Here is a 14,640-nt window from a genome sequence, read left to right as displayed (position 1 = left end):
CCACTGAAAATCTGTGGTTCTCATAACTCTGACTTAATGGGAGAACATTAGGGGGTCTAGTGGATATTATAATATATTGATATTTAATATTTTTCAAAAGCATGTCTTAGATATTTGTATATAATTATTAGCAGTAATATATCTCACCTGTTTATAGACTTTGAACCTTCCAAAGGATAGTAGAAAAGAGCAATTATAGTAAGATCAGTTTCCATGGTGTTTGTAAGGGTTCTGGTACAGCAATACCATGTGAACCAAGAGCACGACTGGCAAAAAAACTAAGAAAAATTATATTAGAAATATGTATGAAATAAGAAATGGAAAAATTTAGTATTATCTTCTTCTATGGGAAATAGCAAGTCTAAATATTATAAAAACCACATTAAATTAAAAGAGAAAGGATTTTAAAAGTAAATAGGCCTGCCCAAACATTGTTTTTAAGAACTTAAATCAAACATAGGTCTACCATAATATCAGATCTGTATTTATCAATGAATTTATACTTTCAGATGCATTTTTATGGCATCACATTTGATTTAATTCCCAATTCCCACTAATGAAAGATATAAAGCACAAATTCTTTTATAGTAGAATTTATAGAGATAGACTGAAATCCATAACTAGATTCTCCCAGCCAGTATTCCTCAAATTGTCTTACAGTATTAACACAGTATTTTGAGTGTTTGCAACTGACCTTGATTTGGAATGTTGTCCAATTCATTCCTTCCCTCTTTCTTTTCTCTTTCTCTCCTTCCCCTCTCCCTCCCTCCCTCTTTCCTTTCCTTCCTTTCTACTAGGGATTGAACCCAGGGGTGCTTAACTACTCCCAAGCCCTTTTTATTTTGAGACAGAGTCTCAGTAATTGCTTAGGGCTTTTGCCCAATTTCTTTTTTCTTTTTTCTTTCCTTCCTTCCTTCCTTCCTTCCTCCCTCCCTCCCTTCCTTCCTTCCTTCCGTACTGGGGATTAAATCCAGCACCTTGCACTTGCTAGGCAAGAACTCTACCACTGAGCTACATCCGGGGATTGAACTGAGGGGCATTTGCCCACTGAGCCGCATCCCCACCTGTTTTGTATTTTATTTAGAGACAGGGTCTGAGTTGCTTAGTGCTTCGCCATTGCTCAGGCTAGCTTTGAACTCAAGATCCTCCTGTCTCAGCCTCCCAGCTGCTGGGATTATAGGCGTGCACCACCGTGTCCAGCCCTGTTGCCCAATTTCTTAGTGAAAAAATTCAGACAAAATAAGGGAGCAAAAAATGTCAGGATGCATTATTAAATTTTAATTTGAAAACTGGCTAAATTAATAAACCAGGTTTTGGAGAAACATGCAAACAAGCACCAAGAAGTCTATAAAACAGATATCTTAAAAGTAAATTGTTAGTTGAGGCAAGAGTGTTAAACATTAAGTACCAGCTTCCCATCTCTTCAAATATACCTTTAAAAAAATTCCAATTTTCATGAAGTTAAAGGTTCTTCCTAACTAGAAGAATCTAATAATAGTTTTGCTACTTTGGAGGAAGGGTTTCACAGGTATCATGAACTTTGCCTATTGAGTCTTTAGTAATATATATAAAATATAAGCACAAAATAAAAACACTGACTTCATACCTGACTCTATTAATAAGGACTTACTTGTTAATATAACCTGCTTTTTTTAATGCAAAAGAATACAATGCTTGCAGAAATATGTCCTTTCTCCAGTTTACTAATAAATTATATTCCAGAAATGTGTTAGTAACTAGTTATAATTTGGCATGTATTTTCCAATACAAACAATATTTAAAAGGTATTAAGATTCTAAGCTGTCTCATTTCAATTTATTTGATTTTAGAAAGAGCAAAGTGAAGCAAAAATATTACTGTAGAATCCAGTCACTCTTCAGGATGTGGTTTAAGGGGAAAACTCATTCATGATTTGAATGTGAGATGTCAGGAATTTATCTCCCCAACTTGAAATAAGTCAAATGACAGAAGGTAGTCTTCTACCATACTTTCTCCCTTCTAGGAGTCCATTTATTTCAAACATTCCATCTGAGGGTGAAATAGTGTTTTAGTGCAAAGGCATTTCTCAGGTTGAGCCTCAGGTAGCTGAAGGAATAATGAACCAAGGTTGTATACAGCAGCACTTCTTTCTGAGATAGGCAGTGATTCTTACTGAATTCTTTTTTTTTTTTTTTTTAAGTTTACCTTTTTATTTTTTGGCAGTGCTGGGGATTGAACCCAGGCCATCCTACATGCTAGGCAAATGCTACACCACAAACCACATTTCCAGCCCCTTCCTATTGAATTCTATATACAGTGAAGCAAGAACTCTTGACAGTTTTGAGGAGTTAAGGGGTTCCAAAGGTCTCCTACAGTTTAGTAACTCATAAGGTATGGTTTCCACTAATCATGACTCAAGGAGAGAGACTCATGTGTCACTTCATTTTACTGTTATTAATTATGGAAGTACTTCTAAAAAGTGCTATGAATTATCTTTTGAAGCTATTTGGGGAGTCATTAGTTCTTTCCATACGCTTTATGCCCACATTAATGAAATAACCCGCATACAGTTTGTAAAGTATTTAAGGACTTACCACCCATCTAGCCATTTCCTGATTTTCTAGTTGCTTCATTAATGAGTAAAGCCTCACATCTGCTAGAGCAGACAGAAGTGCTTGGGCAAGTCTGGGAGTCCAGATCTTCATTAAGTTAAAAAGAAGAAGTTATTAGACACATCTCTTAGCTCATACTGAATTAGCATAAAATCAACAAGCTGATCCAACTATCATTTGAAGCCATTTTTAGTACAAAAATAGATAATATATTATTCTGTTTTTTGTAAAAATACATGTTTTCTACAAAAATTACATTAATTTCTCATGGACATACAAAAGGTAGTTTTACCATTTTCATTTTTTGTTTTCACACGTTTCATATATATATTTTACACATGTTTCATATACATAAGAAATATGTGAGATACATATACCTTAAAACACTACTCATTTTAATTTAAATAATTGTAAACCATTTTATTGTGTTGAGATTTATTTTAGAAGTATATTTATTTCTATTAGCATATAATAAATAAATAATATAATAGCAAGGAAACCCAGGATTCAAGCCCAGGTGTGTCTGACACCAAAGCCTGTGCTCTCACTGTTAAGTTATACTGTTTTCCCATCCTACAATATAGAAAATAAGACGACAGATTACTGGGGGTGAAAAAAAGCTGGACGTTGTGGCACATGTCTGTAATCTCAGTGGTTGGGAAGCTAAGGCAGGAGGATTGCAAGTTCGAGACCAGCCTCAGCAATTTAGCACAGCCCTAAGCAACTTAGCAAGACCCTGTCTCAAAATAAAAAAGGGCTGTAGATGTGGTTCAGTGATAAAGCGCCCCTGGTACCAACCCCTCCCCCAAACAAAAGAAACCCCAAAAGTATTCTATGATCACAGTATTCAGATGACATTAAAGAATAATTTATGAGTAAAATAAAAGAAACTAAAGAACTGGGCTGTGGCTCAGAGATAGTGTGCCTGCCTAGCATTCATGAGGCCCTGGGTTCCATCCAGCACCACAAAACAAAACAAAAACAACCCAAAAAGCAGAAAAAGAAAGAGTAAATGTATTACAATTAAATTACACTTTAGCATTAGCATGTCTGACACTTTTCTCAGTTCATAGCTTCTACAGTCTACCTATGTTAATGGGAGAAACTCTGCTATTGCTCTTAAATTCTCTTTCCCCAGGATAGTCACATTATCGTTTTCATGTTCTGGTCCTCATTTCTCAGTAATGGAGAATGAACTGATATTTATCAGTTCAAAGGAGAAGGTACAACCCTGCTTTAAAACAATACCCGCTAGGGATGGGGTTGTAGCTCAGTGGCAGAGCGCTTGCTTAGTACATGTGAGGCACTAGGATCAATCCTCAGTACCACATAAAAATAAATAAAGGTATTGTATCTATCTACAACTAAAAAAAATTATTAAGAAAAAAAAAATACCCCCTAGAACTTCAGTGTCTTTCGAGGCTCCAAAAAAATACCCCAAGAGGGGCTGGGGTTATGGCTCAGCAGTAGAGTGCTCACCTTCCATGTTTAAGGCCCTGGGTTCAATCCTCAGCACCACATATAAATAAATACATAAATAAATAAAATAAAAGTATTAAAAAAAAAACACCCCAAGATTCAGAATACTGAACCACTAGCTCTCTGTAACTGAAAAATACAGAAGGCCTAAACTTTTAGTTCAACCTGATGACAGCTTAAAAGATCTAGAATGTGAGGCTACAGAAAAATTTGTACTACTGGTAACCTATTTTGGAAACTGACCTAGTAAAATTCAACATCTAGGAATTACAATCCTACTTACTATTGATGGCCAGTTACTACATTGCACAATTATTATGTATATCATTAAATTTCTGTCATATTAATTTTTTCTAAATTTGAATTTCAACACTAAATACTGATTGGGTTTATGTGTGTTTTGTCTTCATAAGCTCACATAACATGGTTTTCCACTTACAAGCTAAAAAAAACACCAATTTCAAGTGATTCTTTTTAAATTTTTTTGGATGTTAATGGACCATTTATTTTATTATATATATGCGGTGCTGTGAATTGAACCCAGTGTCTCACACATGCTAGGTGAGCGCTCTACTGCTGAGCTACAACCCCAGGACTCAAGTGACTCTTTTATGAAGGAAGTATACTTCTAAAATTCAAATTATGTGTATATAAAAGTTATTTTGAAAATCTGCATATATTAACAGAATTCCTCATAGCAGGATATGCTTGCTTAGTCTTGTGTTCTTTTGAGGGTGATGGTGGTACTGGAGATTGAACCCAGAGGTGCTTTCACTCAGTTGCATCCTCAGCCCCTTTTTATTTTGGAGAAAAGGTCTTGCTAAATTGCTTAGGGCCTCACTAAACTGCTGAGGCTGGCCTCAAATTTATAATTCTCCTGCCTTAGCCTCCCACATGGCTGGGGTTACAGGCTTGCACCACTGCACCTGGCCCCAGCCCTTTTTATATTTTATTTTAAGACAGTGTCTCCCTGAGTTGCTGAGAGTCTTGCTAAACTGCTGAAGTTGGCCTGGAACTTGTGATTCTTCTGCCTCAGCCTCCTGAATCACTGGATTATAGGCATGTGCCACTGCCCCTACCCAGTTTTGTGTTTTGTATGTGTTTGGCATCTTGGGCATTTCAGATGAGGCTGGACTTTAGCAACAGTAGACTTTTAAAAACAAACTTCGTGGTACCAATAATATAACATAATACCAATTAACTCTAGAAAAATGATAGAATACATGTTTTAAATAACATTTTTGATTACTTTTATTTAAACTTACCAGCAGCTGAACACTGTCTTTCCCCAAAAGATGCAGAATCTTGTAAATGCTTGCAAAGATTAAGGGGTAAGTATAACCCCTCAATCTTTCTGTCCATTCCCAGGTCATATAACCATAATTAGTAATATTAAGGATTAAATGTCAAATAGTATTGAAATAATCTATTTACACTTTCATATATAAAACAACATTTTACTCTTTAACATTGGAATTTTATTTATTTATTTATGATGTGTGTGTGTGTGTGTGTGTGTGTGTGTTGCTGGGGATTGAACCCAGGGCTTTGTGCATGCAAGGCAAGCACTCTACAAACTGAGCTTTATCCCCAGACCAACAATGAAATTTTAAAACCCAGTATTTTATATTGGCTATCAGAATTAAAACTTCAGTTGGCCAACTAAATGCTTTGACTGCTTCAAGACAGAAATGTGTTTTTTACTTTATTTGAATCTGCCAAGTACAAGCATTGTGGGACTATACACACTAAAGGATGTGTCAAGTATATTAACAACAAAGAAAGATACAGAAGAAATATTGGTATTCAGCAATGGCATACTTTGATGAGTTGAAATTGTGAGAAAATGTGTATCAAAAGAGGACTCATTCCTAAGATAAATATACATTCATTGTCTGGAAAAGAAACTAGAAAGGATATTTGAAAACCATGTGATGTGCAACTTCAAGAGACTGCCAATATTCATCTGGAACAAAACTTGTCTGGACCAAAAAGCAATTAAATATTCGTAAAGCAATGGTAAACAAAACCAGATAAATGTTTTCTCCAAGAAGATCTGAAAAACAAAACAATAAGCAATTGTGGCAAAAAAGACAGGCATTCCACTTGCAGAACTTAAAATCTGCCCTTCTGTTTGGCCCCTAGCTTAACCTTTGTTAAAGCACAGTGGTGAACTCTCAAAGTTGACCAGGGCTGAAAGGTACTCTAGGGCCAGAGCCTCACAACTGGGTGATGGCTACTCCTTTTATTTAAACCAACTTGTCTTGCAACTTCCTGTACAGAGAATATTGAGATAAATACTGGAAAAAAGACTGGGTTGACTAAGTCCTCAAGCTAATTAGGTTATACTACATGTGCGCCTAATGAAAGAATCTAGTAAACAAATTACTAATTAGAATACAACTCTGTCAACAGTGGAATATCTTCATCATCATCAGTAAGAGTAGTAATAGTAGTAGCAGCCAGAAGCGCTTTACCATTGAGCTACACCCCCAGCCCTTTTTATTTTGAGCCATGGTCTCACTAAATTGCTGAGGCTGGCCTCGCATTTGCAATCTCCGACAGCCTCGGGAGTCTTTGGGATTACAGGCATGCACCACCAACCCAGCTCCTCTGTATTTTAAAATCTCTTTTTGATAATGTATGCCAGTTAATGGGATAATTCCTTTACATGTATGTCATTTAACCCTCAAAACAACGCTATGGGATAGATATTATTAGCTCCATTTTACATACGAGGAAACTAAGGCTCAGGAATTACATTGCCTTGTCCAGAGTAAAAAGTTATAGAAGGCTAAACATTCAAATTCAGGTCGGCCGGCTGTTGCGCAAATCTGCTCTTAACCACAAATGGGCAGATTGTATGCCAGGTTTTTTTTTTTTTTAATATGAATTTAGTTACCAACATTTAAAAATCAGATTTAAGTTAAAACCTGCATTTCCAGTATTCAAGTCTATTTTAAGATCTGGCAGCACAAAGCGAAACTGGTAACTGGCTGACAGTGAAAAGTAGGGTGCTTCCTTTGAGTCGGACTGTAGCTCTCCATACAGTCCCCTCACTCACCTCCGCGGCGCCGGTTCTGGTCCTGGGCTCTGACGTACAAGGTAGACTTTCTCTTTCGCAGCTTTGTTTTCCCGTGGGAGCGGTTTTGGAGAGCGCGGAAAGCAAGGCTGCGGCCGCCACCTTCCGGCTCCATTTCCACCTGCTTGGAGGCCAGCAGACGTTCCCCAGCCGCCACCTTCCAAGGACGGAAGGAAGGTGGAGAAACGCGCGCTGCTGGTGCTGCAGTAAGTTTGGTCTTTGCGAGCAGCCGTCGCTTGCAGACGCGGAGGTATCCGGGCCAGGGCCAGTCTTGAAGCCAACGCGCCAGGCAGTCCCCGCAGCAGAGTGCGGGTCTTCTGCAGAAGGCTCCCGCGTTTTCTCTTTGGCGCTGCCTAGCCGCGGAGGACGGGAATAGCTGCCTGTTTTTGGTTTTGTCTCTGCTCCGACGTCCGGAAGTGCTGCCGGAAGGAGACCAATCTCCCCTCGCGGGGACAGGCGAAGGCGCGGGGGAAGCGTCGCGGAGCTGCCACGGGACGGTCGGACGTGCCGAGTGCTGGCGGTACTGGTAATGATAATCATAAACCTAAGTGTGTAACATTGCACTGCTTCGGTGGTCTTACAGAAACTCCCTGTTGAACGGGGTAGTCAGGGTAGCTTATTGCACCTATGTAGCAACAGGCTGAAAGGACTGGGGAGGGAGGGTGTGTTGATTTAACCCGTAACCATTGAACCAAGCATGATTGATAAAATTTGTCACTTATTGACTCAACTGTAGGAGATAGGAGAAAACAGGCTTTTCTTGCCCAAGTTAGTTTAAATTACATTCCAGGCATATTAAGGGCAGGCTAGTTAGTTTATAGTCTGATATTTGTGACCTCTGGTGCTGGTGTAGGAGGCCATGTTAAAATCGAGTAAACAAATTCTTCACTGTGCTTTCCTTATTCTAGAAAGGAATATGTTGGCAAGGAATATCACTTTCTGGAAAGCCTTAGAGTCTTTCAGTTGTTAAAAATTTAACAGCACATTTCATTATATTTTTCTTAAAAGCATATTTTTCTTAAAATATAAATTATAGATGGCAGATAATTTATATTTGATATCTTCTGTGCTTACTAAAACAAAAAAAGAAACAATTTTTTTTTTTTTTTTTTGCTGGGTATTGAACCCAAAGGTGCTTTTTGCCACTGAGTCACATCTCCATCCCCTTTTTAATTTTTTTATTTTGAGACAGGGTTTCATTAAGTTACTTAAGTCCTTGCTAAGTTGCCCATGTTGGTCTCAAACTAGCAGTCCTTCTGCCTCAGCCCCAGAGTCGCTGGGATATCAGGCATCGGCCACTATTCTAGGTGGAACTCATTAAATCGTTTAGCTCATTAAACAATTGTTCTTATGGTACATACTACTAAAAAACATGAATAATCCAAAAAGGACGAATGGAAAGTAATAATTCTCTGTCTACCTTACTCTTGCTTCCAGTTCACATTTCTCAGAGGCAATCACAGCTTTTTCCAACTGTTTTGTTTTGTTTTAATTTGTTTTGTGGTATGAATTAAAAGCATAAAGAGAGTGTCATTCCCTGCCATCTTTTTCCCATATTAAGTTATCCATTTAAAACCATGGAGAACATACTGTAATAAAAGAAGATTTAGCTTTGTCTTATATCGTCTCCTTACCTTATTTCCCATAGTTAAAGTGATGCTTCAATAGTACAAAAAATGTTGTTCACTCTCAAGCAAAGTAGTGATATGAAATCTTAAAGTGATTATACTAAGTCATTGCTCTGTTTCCTCTTTTCTTTGTACAGAGATATGAAGAGATTTGCTGAATGTGGAATATAACTTTTCAGAACCACCTTTGTTTTATTCTGTGTTTGTTGCAACAATGTTTGGGAGATTGACTTTTCCACAACTGCTTTTTGCTGGAGTCCTTGGACTTGCTGGAGGAATATATATTTATCAACCAATATTTGAACAATATTCCAGGGAGCAGAAGGAATTAAAAGAAAGGGCGAAATTGGCACAAGCATCAGAAGAGAAGAAAAGTTAATACTACCTGGAGTTGAATTGTAACAGTTGATTAAAATTTTGCTGAAATTATACACTGACCTAGGAAAAACTTAGGTATTTTTTAAACACAAATAAATAATGGATAATGATATTTTTAAAACTAGCACTATGAATTTAATGTTTTATTTGCCATTTTAAATCTTTATCAGGATAAATTAGTAACTTCCTTTTAAACAAAAATGAATGTCTTCAGGGCAATATATAAATTGATCTAATCAATGCCTCTAATAATTTAGTGTGAGCTCTTGCAATGTTTTCTTCCATGAAGTTAAAAATAGCTTTGATTAAAATGTCAAATATCTGTTATGTGTCAGGTTTGGCTTTGCCTGGCTACAGGCAGACTGGGATTCTGTTCTGTATGTCTTCTCGTGTGGGACCCATGCTTAAGGAACAGCCCCTGTCTGAGCTATGCTAGTAAAGGAGATAAAGACTGAGAGGAAGCATACAATGGTAGGCTTTTGCCAGTTGTGGCAAATGTCATCTTTTCATAATTTTGTTGATTTGGAGCATGTCACATGGTCAGTCCCAAAGTCAAAAGGCAAGAACATGGATTATTCCTACAGGATGCATTGTCAAGTCACATGACAATAAATAGAAATATGTAAGCCTATTATATCCAAGGAATAATAGTCCTAACACATTAGGTTAAATTGAACTGCTTTTGGTCCTTCTTTTTTAATGGTGCTGGGGATTGAAACCACGTCCTTGTGCATGCAAGGCAAGCACTCTACCAACTGAGCTGTATCCCCAGCCTTTGATGCTTCTTTTGAGACATATTCCTTGGTCAGTTTAGAAGTCACATACCAAATGCTAGAGGCTGAGGTTTTCGGTTTTTCTTTTTTTGGTAAAGATGGGTCTATTCAAATCAAAACCACAGTGAGGACTACAGTATTCCTCAGCAGTAGATTGCTTAGCTTGCACAAAGCCCTGGGTTCTGTCGCCAGAACCAAAAAAAGAAAAGAAAACCACAAAACAAACTATAATGAGATACCCTTTTATATTCACTAGAATGATTACAATAAAAAAGACAATGATGTGGAGCAAGTGGAATCACCATGTATTGCAGTGGAAATATAAAATGGTACAGCTACTTTGCAAAAGTTTGGCAGTGTTTCAAGTGGTTAAACTTAATTACCACATGGTCCAGCAATTCTCCTCCTAGATATATACCAGATAGAATTGAAAACAAGTTTATACTAAAGCTGTACATGAATGTTTATAGCAGCAACATTCATAAAAGCCAAAAACTAGGAACAGCCCAAATTGCCATCAAGTGATGAATGGATAAGTAAATATAATATAGCTCTACAATGGAATATTAGCCATAAAAGTGAATGAAGTATGTGTTATAGTGTGGATACCAGTACATTATGAAAAAAACCAGGCACAAGGGGCCACCTTGTGCCTTGGTATGATTTCATTCATATGATATGTCCATAACAGGTAAAGGTATAGAGAAATAAAGCAGATTAGTTGGCTACCAGGGACTGACTAAAAGGGGTAGAGGGACTGTTAGTGGGTATAGTGTTTGTTTTTAGGTTGATGAAATGTTCTGGAGCTAGATAGTGGTGACCAGTGTATGACTTTAAAAACCACCCAGTGGTATAATTTTAAAGGGGGAATTTTATTGTGTATGAATTATAAAGCTATAATTTAAAAGATATTGCATCCGAAATAGTAGTTGCAATTGAAGTACTCCACTGTTTCCTACTGTAACAGTAGCATAAAATCTCATCAGTTTTTAAAAATTGTGGTATAATATACATAAAATTTGCTATTTTAAGGGCACAATCACTGGCATTATGTACATTCATATTGTAAAATTGTTACCATCATCCATCTCCAGAACTTTTTCCATCTAGTAGTCGCAAGGCCCAGAGAGGTATATTGAAATGGGTTACAGAAACTCACTCTATTTCCTTCAGGTCTTTGAATGTGGCATTGATATCTGCAATTCTTTGCACGAATTGGTTCTGATTTACTGTCTTATCAAGGTAAAGCAGACTCAGGTTTACAATTGGCCCTTTCTATCATAAAGATCAATGTGAGTTCTCTGTGAACTTATATCCTACTTAAGGACTGAGTAGGATAATGTACTAGTATCCACATTATAGCAGCAACCTGTAGAGTGGTCCTATAAGATTAAATTGGGGGCTGGGTTTTGTGGCTCAGTGGTAGAGCGCTTGCCTAGAGTGTGTGAAGCACTGGGTTCAATTCTCAGCACGACATAAAAATCCACAACTATATAGAAAAGATGGGCAAAACCTGCAGTCATCCTTTGACTTCAATGAGTTCCCACTCTTAACTGGAGGATCATTCATTCTACTTGTACAGTGTCAGCTTGTAGCTTAGATACGATATCCACAGGTTATCAAAACCTTAAGTTTTCTTCTCTTGTGGGGCATGGTGGCATTTTTACCTGTAATCCCAGCAGCTCGGGAGGCTGACACAAGAAGATGGCAAGTTCAAAGCCAGCCTCAGCAATTTAGTGAGGACCTAAGCAACTCAGTGAGACCCTGTTTCTAAATAAAATACAAAGAGGGCTAGGGATGTGGCTCAGGGGTTAAGCACCCCTGGGCTCAATCCCTGGTACCAAAAAAAAAAAAAAAAAAATCTTCAGTGCACATTCTAGTTAATGGCTTTGGATTTCCTGGGGTAGAAGTAGAGAGTTGTTCACTGTGTTTTTTTGTGGCATTGAAAAGAATTTTCTCAAGTGCATATATTTTGTTTAATCACCAGGTTCTGAAGCTGTGGAGTGGTTTACGTCAGGAAACTGTTGAGGGACCATGATTTTCATTGTAAAGGATAACATCAGTATTCTGTTCACTTTTAAATATAAGCCATGCATCACTCGCCAGCAACAAAATACACCACCCCATCTCCCTTTCTAACTTTCCTTGAGAACATCATGATCTCTTAGCCATCAGTATAGATTCTTGTAGGTCAAGACACCTGGATTATATCCTACACTTGCTTCCTATTATACATGTCCCACTATGATATCTGTCCTTTGCCATTATGGAATTCTTTTATTTATAATTGGTACTAGGGAGCCCCATTGCTACTACATCTGTCAATTCTAATCTATGAAGGACAACACCATTAAACTTTTCAAAGACGTCAGTACCCTCCACCAGGGTGTCCATTATTGTCTCACTGAAAGGAACATCTTGAGAGTTTTCCCAGATAGCACAAGCCCATGACTGAGGCATTTGAAGAATATTGGCCTAAGGTTTTACACACTGTCTCTTATTATTATTTTTTTTTAATCAGGGATTGAACCCAGGGTTTTTTGATTCTTTTTTGATTAGATTCAATTTGGCAGGAAAATGCCAGAATGATGTGTTAGCATGATTCATGGATTCTTATTTTGTTCCATGGATTATGATCCATTACTATCATCAGGGCTGGCTGCATGATTTATGGGAAAATGTAAAGCCCCTGGGGTGCTGGGGTGTGGGGAGGAGGAAGCCAATTTCTTCTTATTGTCGGTGGCTGACTTCAATTTATGCAAATGAACAACCCCCATGGATTACCATAGCCTCCTTGATGGTATGTTCTTCTTCCTTGAATGGTGGTGGTTAGAAGCCCTTGCTGAATGGGCTGTAGAATGTGCTATAGCGCTGCCAAACCAAGGAAGGGAAAACTACCTTCTTGCCCACCCATGTCCAATCCCAGCTCCTGTACACAACCATGCCTAGAGTGCTACCACAGTGGAAGATGATGGTGGAATGTGGGCCTTCCCCAGCCAAGGTGACTAGGTCATTAACTGGGTGAGTGGCCTCTGCCCTTGAGTTAGATGACGGGAATGCAAAGCCCAGCAGGGATCAGGGAACCAGGGGTGGGGAATGGACAGCAGCAAGAGTCAGACCCACATGTGAGCATAGGCTCTAAGCTGTTAACATGTTCCATTATGCTATGAGACTTCACTTATAAATTATTAAATAAATAAATAAAATTATTAAGCATGTCAAGACAGTGATTATGGAATATTAAAATTCCAAGTACAAGTTCCTATGTGACTCTACACAGCCAGCAACTAGTAGATAAACACTATTTTGATGTTCAAATTGTCCTAGATTTGGCCAGTGGAAACTCCTTCAAGTTGGCTCCTATGATTTTTTCTTTTGTTTGTTTTTGTGATTTGACACTTTTGGTTTTTAAATAGTTTGTATATGAATCTGAAAATTAGGAAGAATGTACTGCAAATGTATCTGGGTGGTAAATATTGGTGACTTGAATATTCTTTTTCATAGATCATATGCTTATGAAGAATCTATATTATAGTTATAAAAAGAGAAACAAATTATTAAAAGCATGTGTTCTTCTGCAAATCTTTGTGATTAAGTACCAGGAAGTAATCAAGGGCATGTTTCCATTCATGTTTTAGGTATTTTATGATCTATTAGTAGGATTATGTGGGAGAAAATAGAAAGATTTGAAAATCTTTTCAAAATAGATAATATAAACACAAAACTCAATAACCAGAGACTAGCTAGGAAAAGGGAGATTAGTTTTCAGATAACTGTAGCTGATGTTAAAATTCAAGTCATTAATTATAGGCCTTTTAAAAAATATTTCAAGTGCAAAAAGTTATATTTAAGTATCATCTTGTTTAGTTTAACAAATATAAAACAAGAATTCCAAAAACAATTTTTACAATTAGATATAAAATATTTAAGAATATATTTGGGCTTTAATAGGGGACATTTTTGAAAAATAAGCTTTGCTAATGTAGCTTAAAAACAAAAAATATGTTTATAGTCTCAGTTAAGTAATTTCTTAACTAAAGATCCATAGGATGGATCCTGTGTCCTTTTGTACATCCCTGTCATTCTCTGAGTAGTACTTTACTTTCTGGCTCATCTTTTTCTTTTCCAGACCAAGTTTTTAATCAGTTGGGTTATTTTTAAAAACTTGATGCAAAATTCACATAAAAACCATTAGCAAAAACAAAGCAACAATAACAAATTAACCATTAGCTCTTTTAAACTGTTCAATTCTGTGGCATTTAGTACATTTACAGTGTTGTATCATTATCACCCCTGTATAGTTCCAAGACATTTTTGTTATCCCCAAAGGAATCTCTGTGCATAAGAAGCTGTCAGTTCCCATTTCCCCTTCTCCCTAGGCTCTGGCAACCACCAATTTGCTTTCTGTTTCTATGGATTTGCTTGTTCTAGATATTTTATGTAAATGGAGTCATATGATATGTGACCTTTTGTGTCTAGCTTCTTTTATTTAGCAAAGTTTTTCTTTCTTCTTCTTTTCCTCTTTCTCCTCCTCCTCCTCCTCCCCCTTTCCTCTTCCCCTTCCTCCTCCCTGCTCCCTGTTATCTGTTTCATCAGTATAGACATTTAGTTTTCCACTTTTGACTATTATAAATAGTGCTGCTGTGAACACATGTGTACAAGTATTTGAATACTTGTATTACATTATTTTGGGTTTATTTCTAGGAATG

General features: G+C 37.2%; 2 protein-coding genes across 7 annotated transcripts in view; both read left to right on the top strand.

Annotated features, from left to right (window-relative positions):
* The window catches only part of Ccpg1 (cell cycle progression 1), a 67,014-nt gene extending 59,536 nt beyond the window's left edge, over positions 1-7,478 (top strand). For 4 of the 5 annotated variants that reach the window (XM_058584822.1, XM_058584823.1, XM_058584820.1 and 1 more), the window contains one exon: positions 7,196-7,432. In XM_058584822.1, the coding sequence (XP_058440805.1) occupies positions 7,196-7,427 (232 nt within the window). In that variant the 3' untranslated portion in view covers positions 7,428-7,432. Of the gene's footprint in view, positions 1-7,195 lie in introns of all 5 variants that reach the window. The other variant, XM_058584824.1, reaches the window with a different exon arrangement.
* Positions 7,479-7,534: 56 nt separating this feature from the next.
* On the top strand, positions 7,535-9,282 carry Pigbos1 (PIGB opposite strand 1). 2 transcript variants are annotated; one of them, XM_046461852.2, is made up of 2 exons: positions 7,535-7,672; positions 8,918-9,282. In XM_046461852.2, exon 2 carries the CDS (start codon positions 8,995-8,997, stop codon positions 9,157-9,159), a length of 165 nt encoding a protein of 54 aa, XP_046317808.1. In that variant the 5' UTR covers positions 7,535-7,672; positions 8,918-8,994; the 3' UTR covers positions 9,160-9,282. The 2 variants fall into 2 exon arrangements, with proteins under 2 accessions (XP_046317808.1, XP_046317807.1); XM_046461851.2 differs by having other exon boundaries at positions 7,540-7,678.
* Positions 9,283-14,640: the final 5,358 nt, after the last annotated feature.

Source organism: Marmota monax, unplaced genomic scaffold, assembly GCF_021218885.2.
Source record: "Marmota monax isolate L192 unplaced genomic scaffold, Marmota_monax_Labrador192_F-V1.1 WCK01_AAM20220418_F8-fsc00001, whole genome shotgun sequence".
Taxonomy (NCBI): domain Eukaryota; kingdom Metazoa; phylum Chordata; class Mammalia; order Rodentia; family Sciuridae; genus Marmota; species Marmota monax.
This window is presented reverse-complemented; position numbering and strand designations above follow the sequence as displayed.

Coding starts and splice junctions, on each gene's coding strand:
- Pigbos1 (XM_046461852.2), top strand. CDS start 8,995: ATGTTTGGGAGATTGACTTTTCCACAACTGCTTTTTGCTGGAGTCCTT.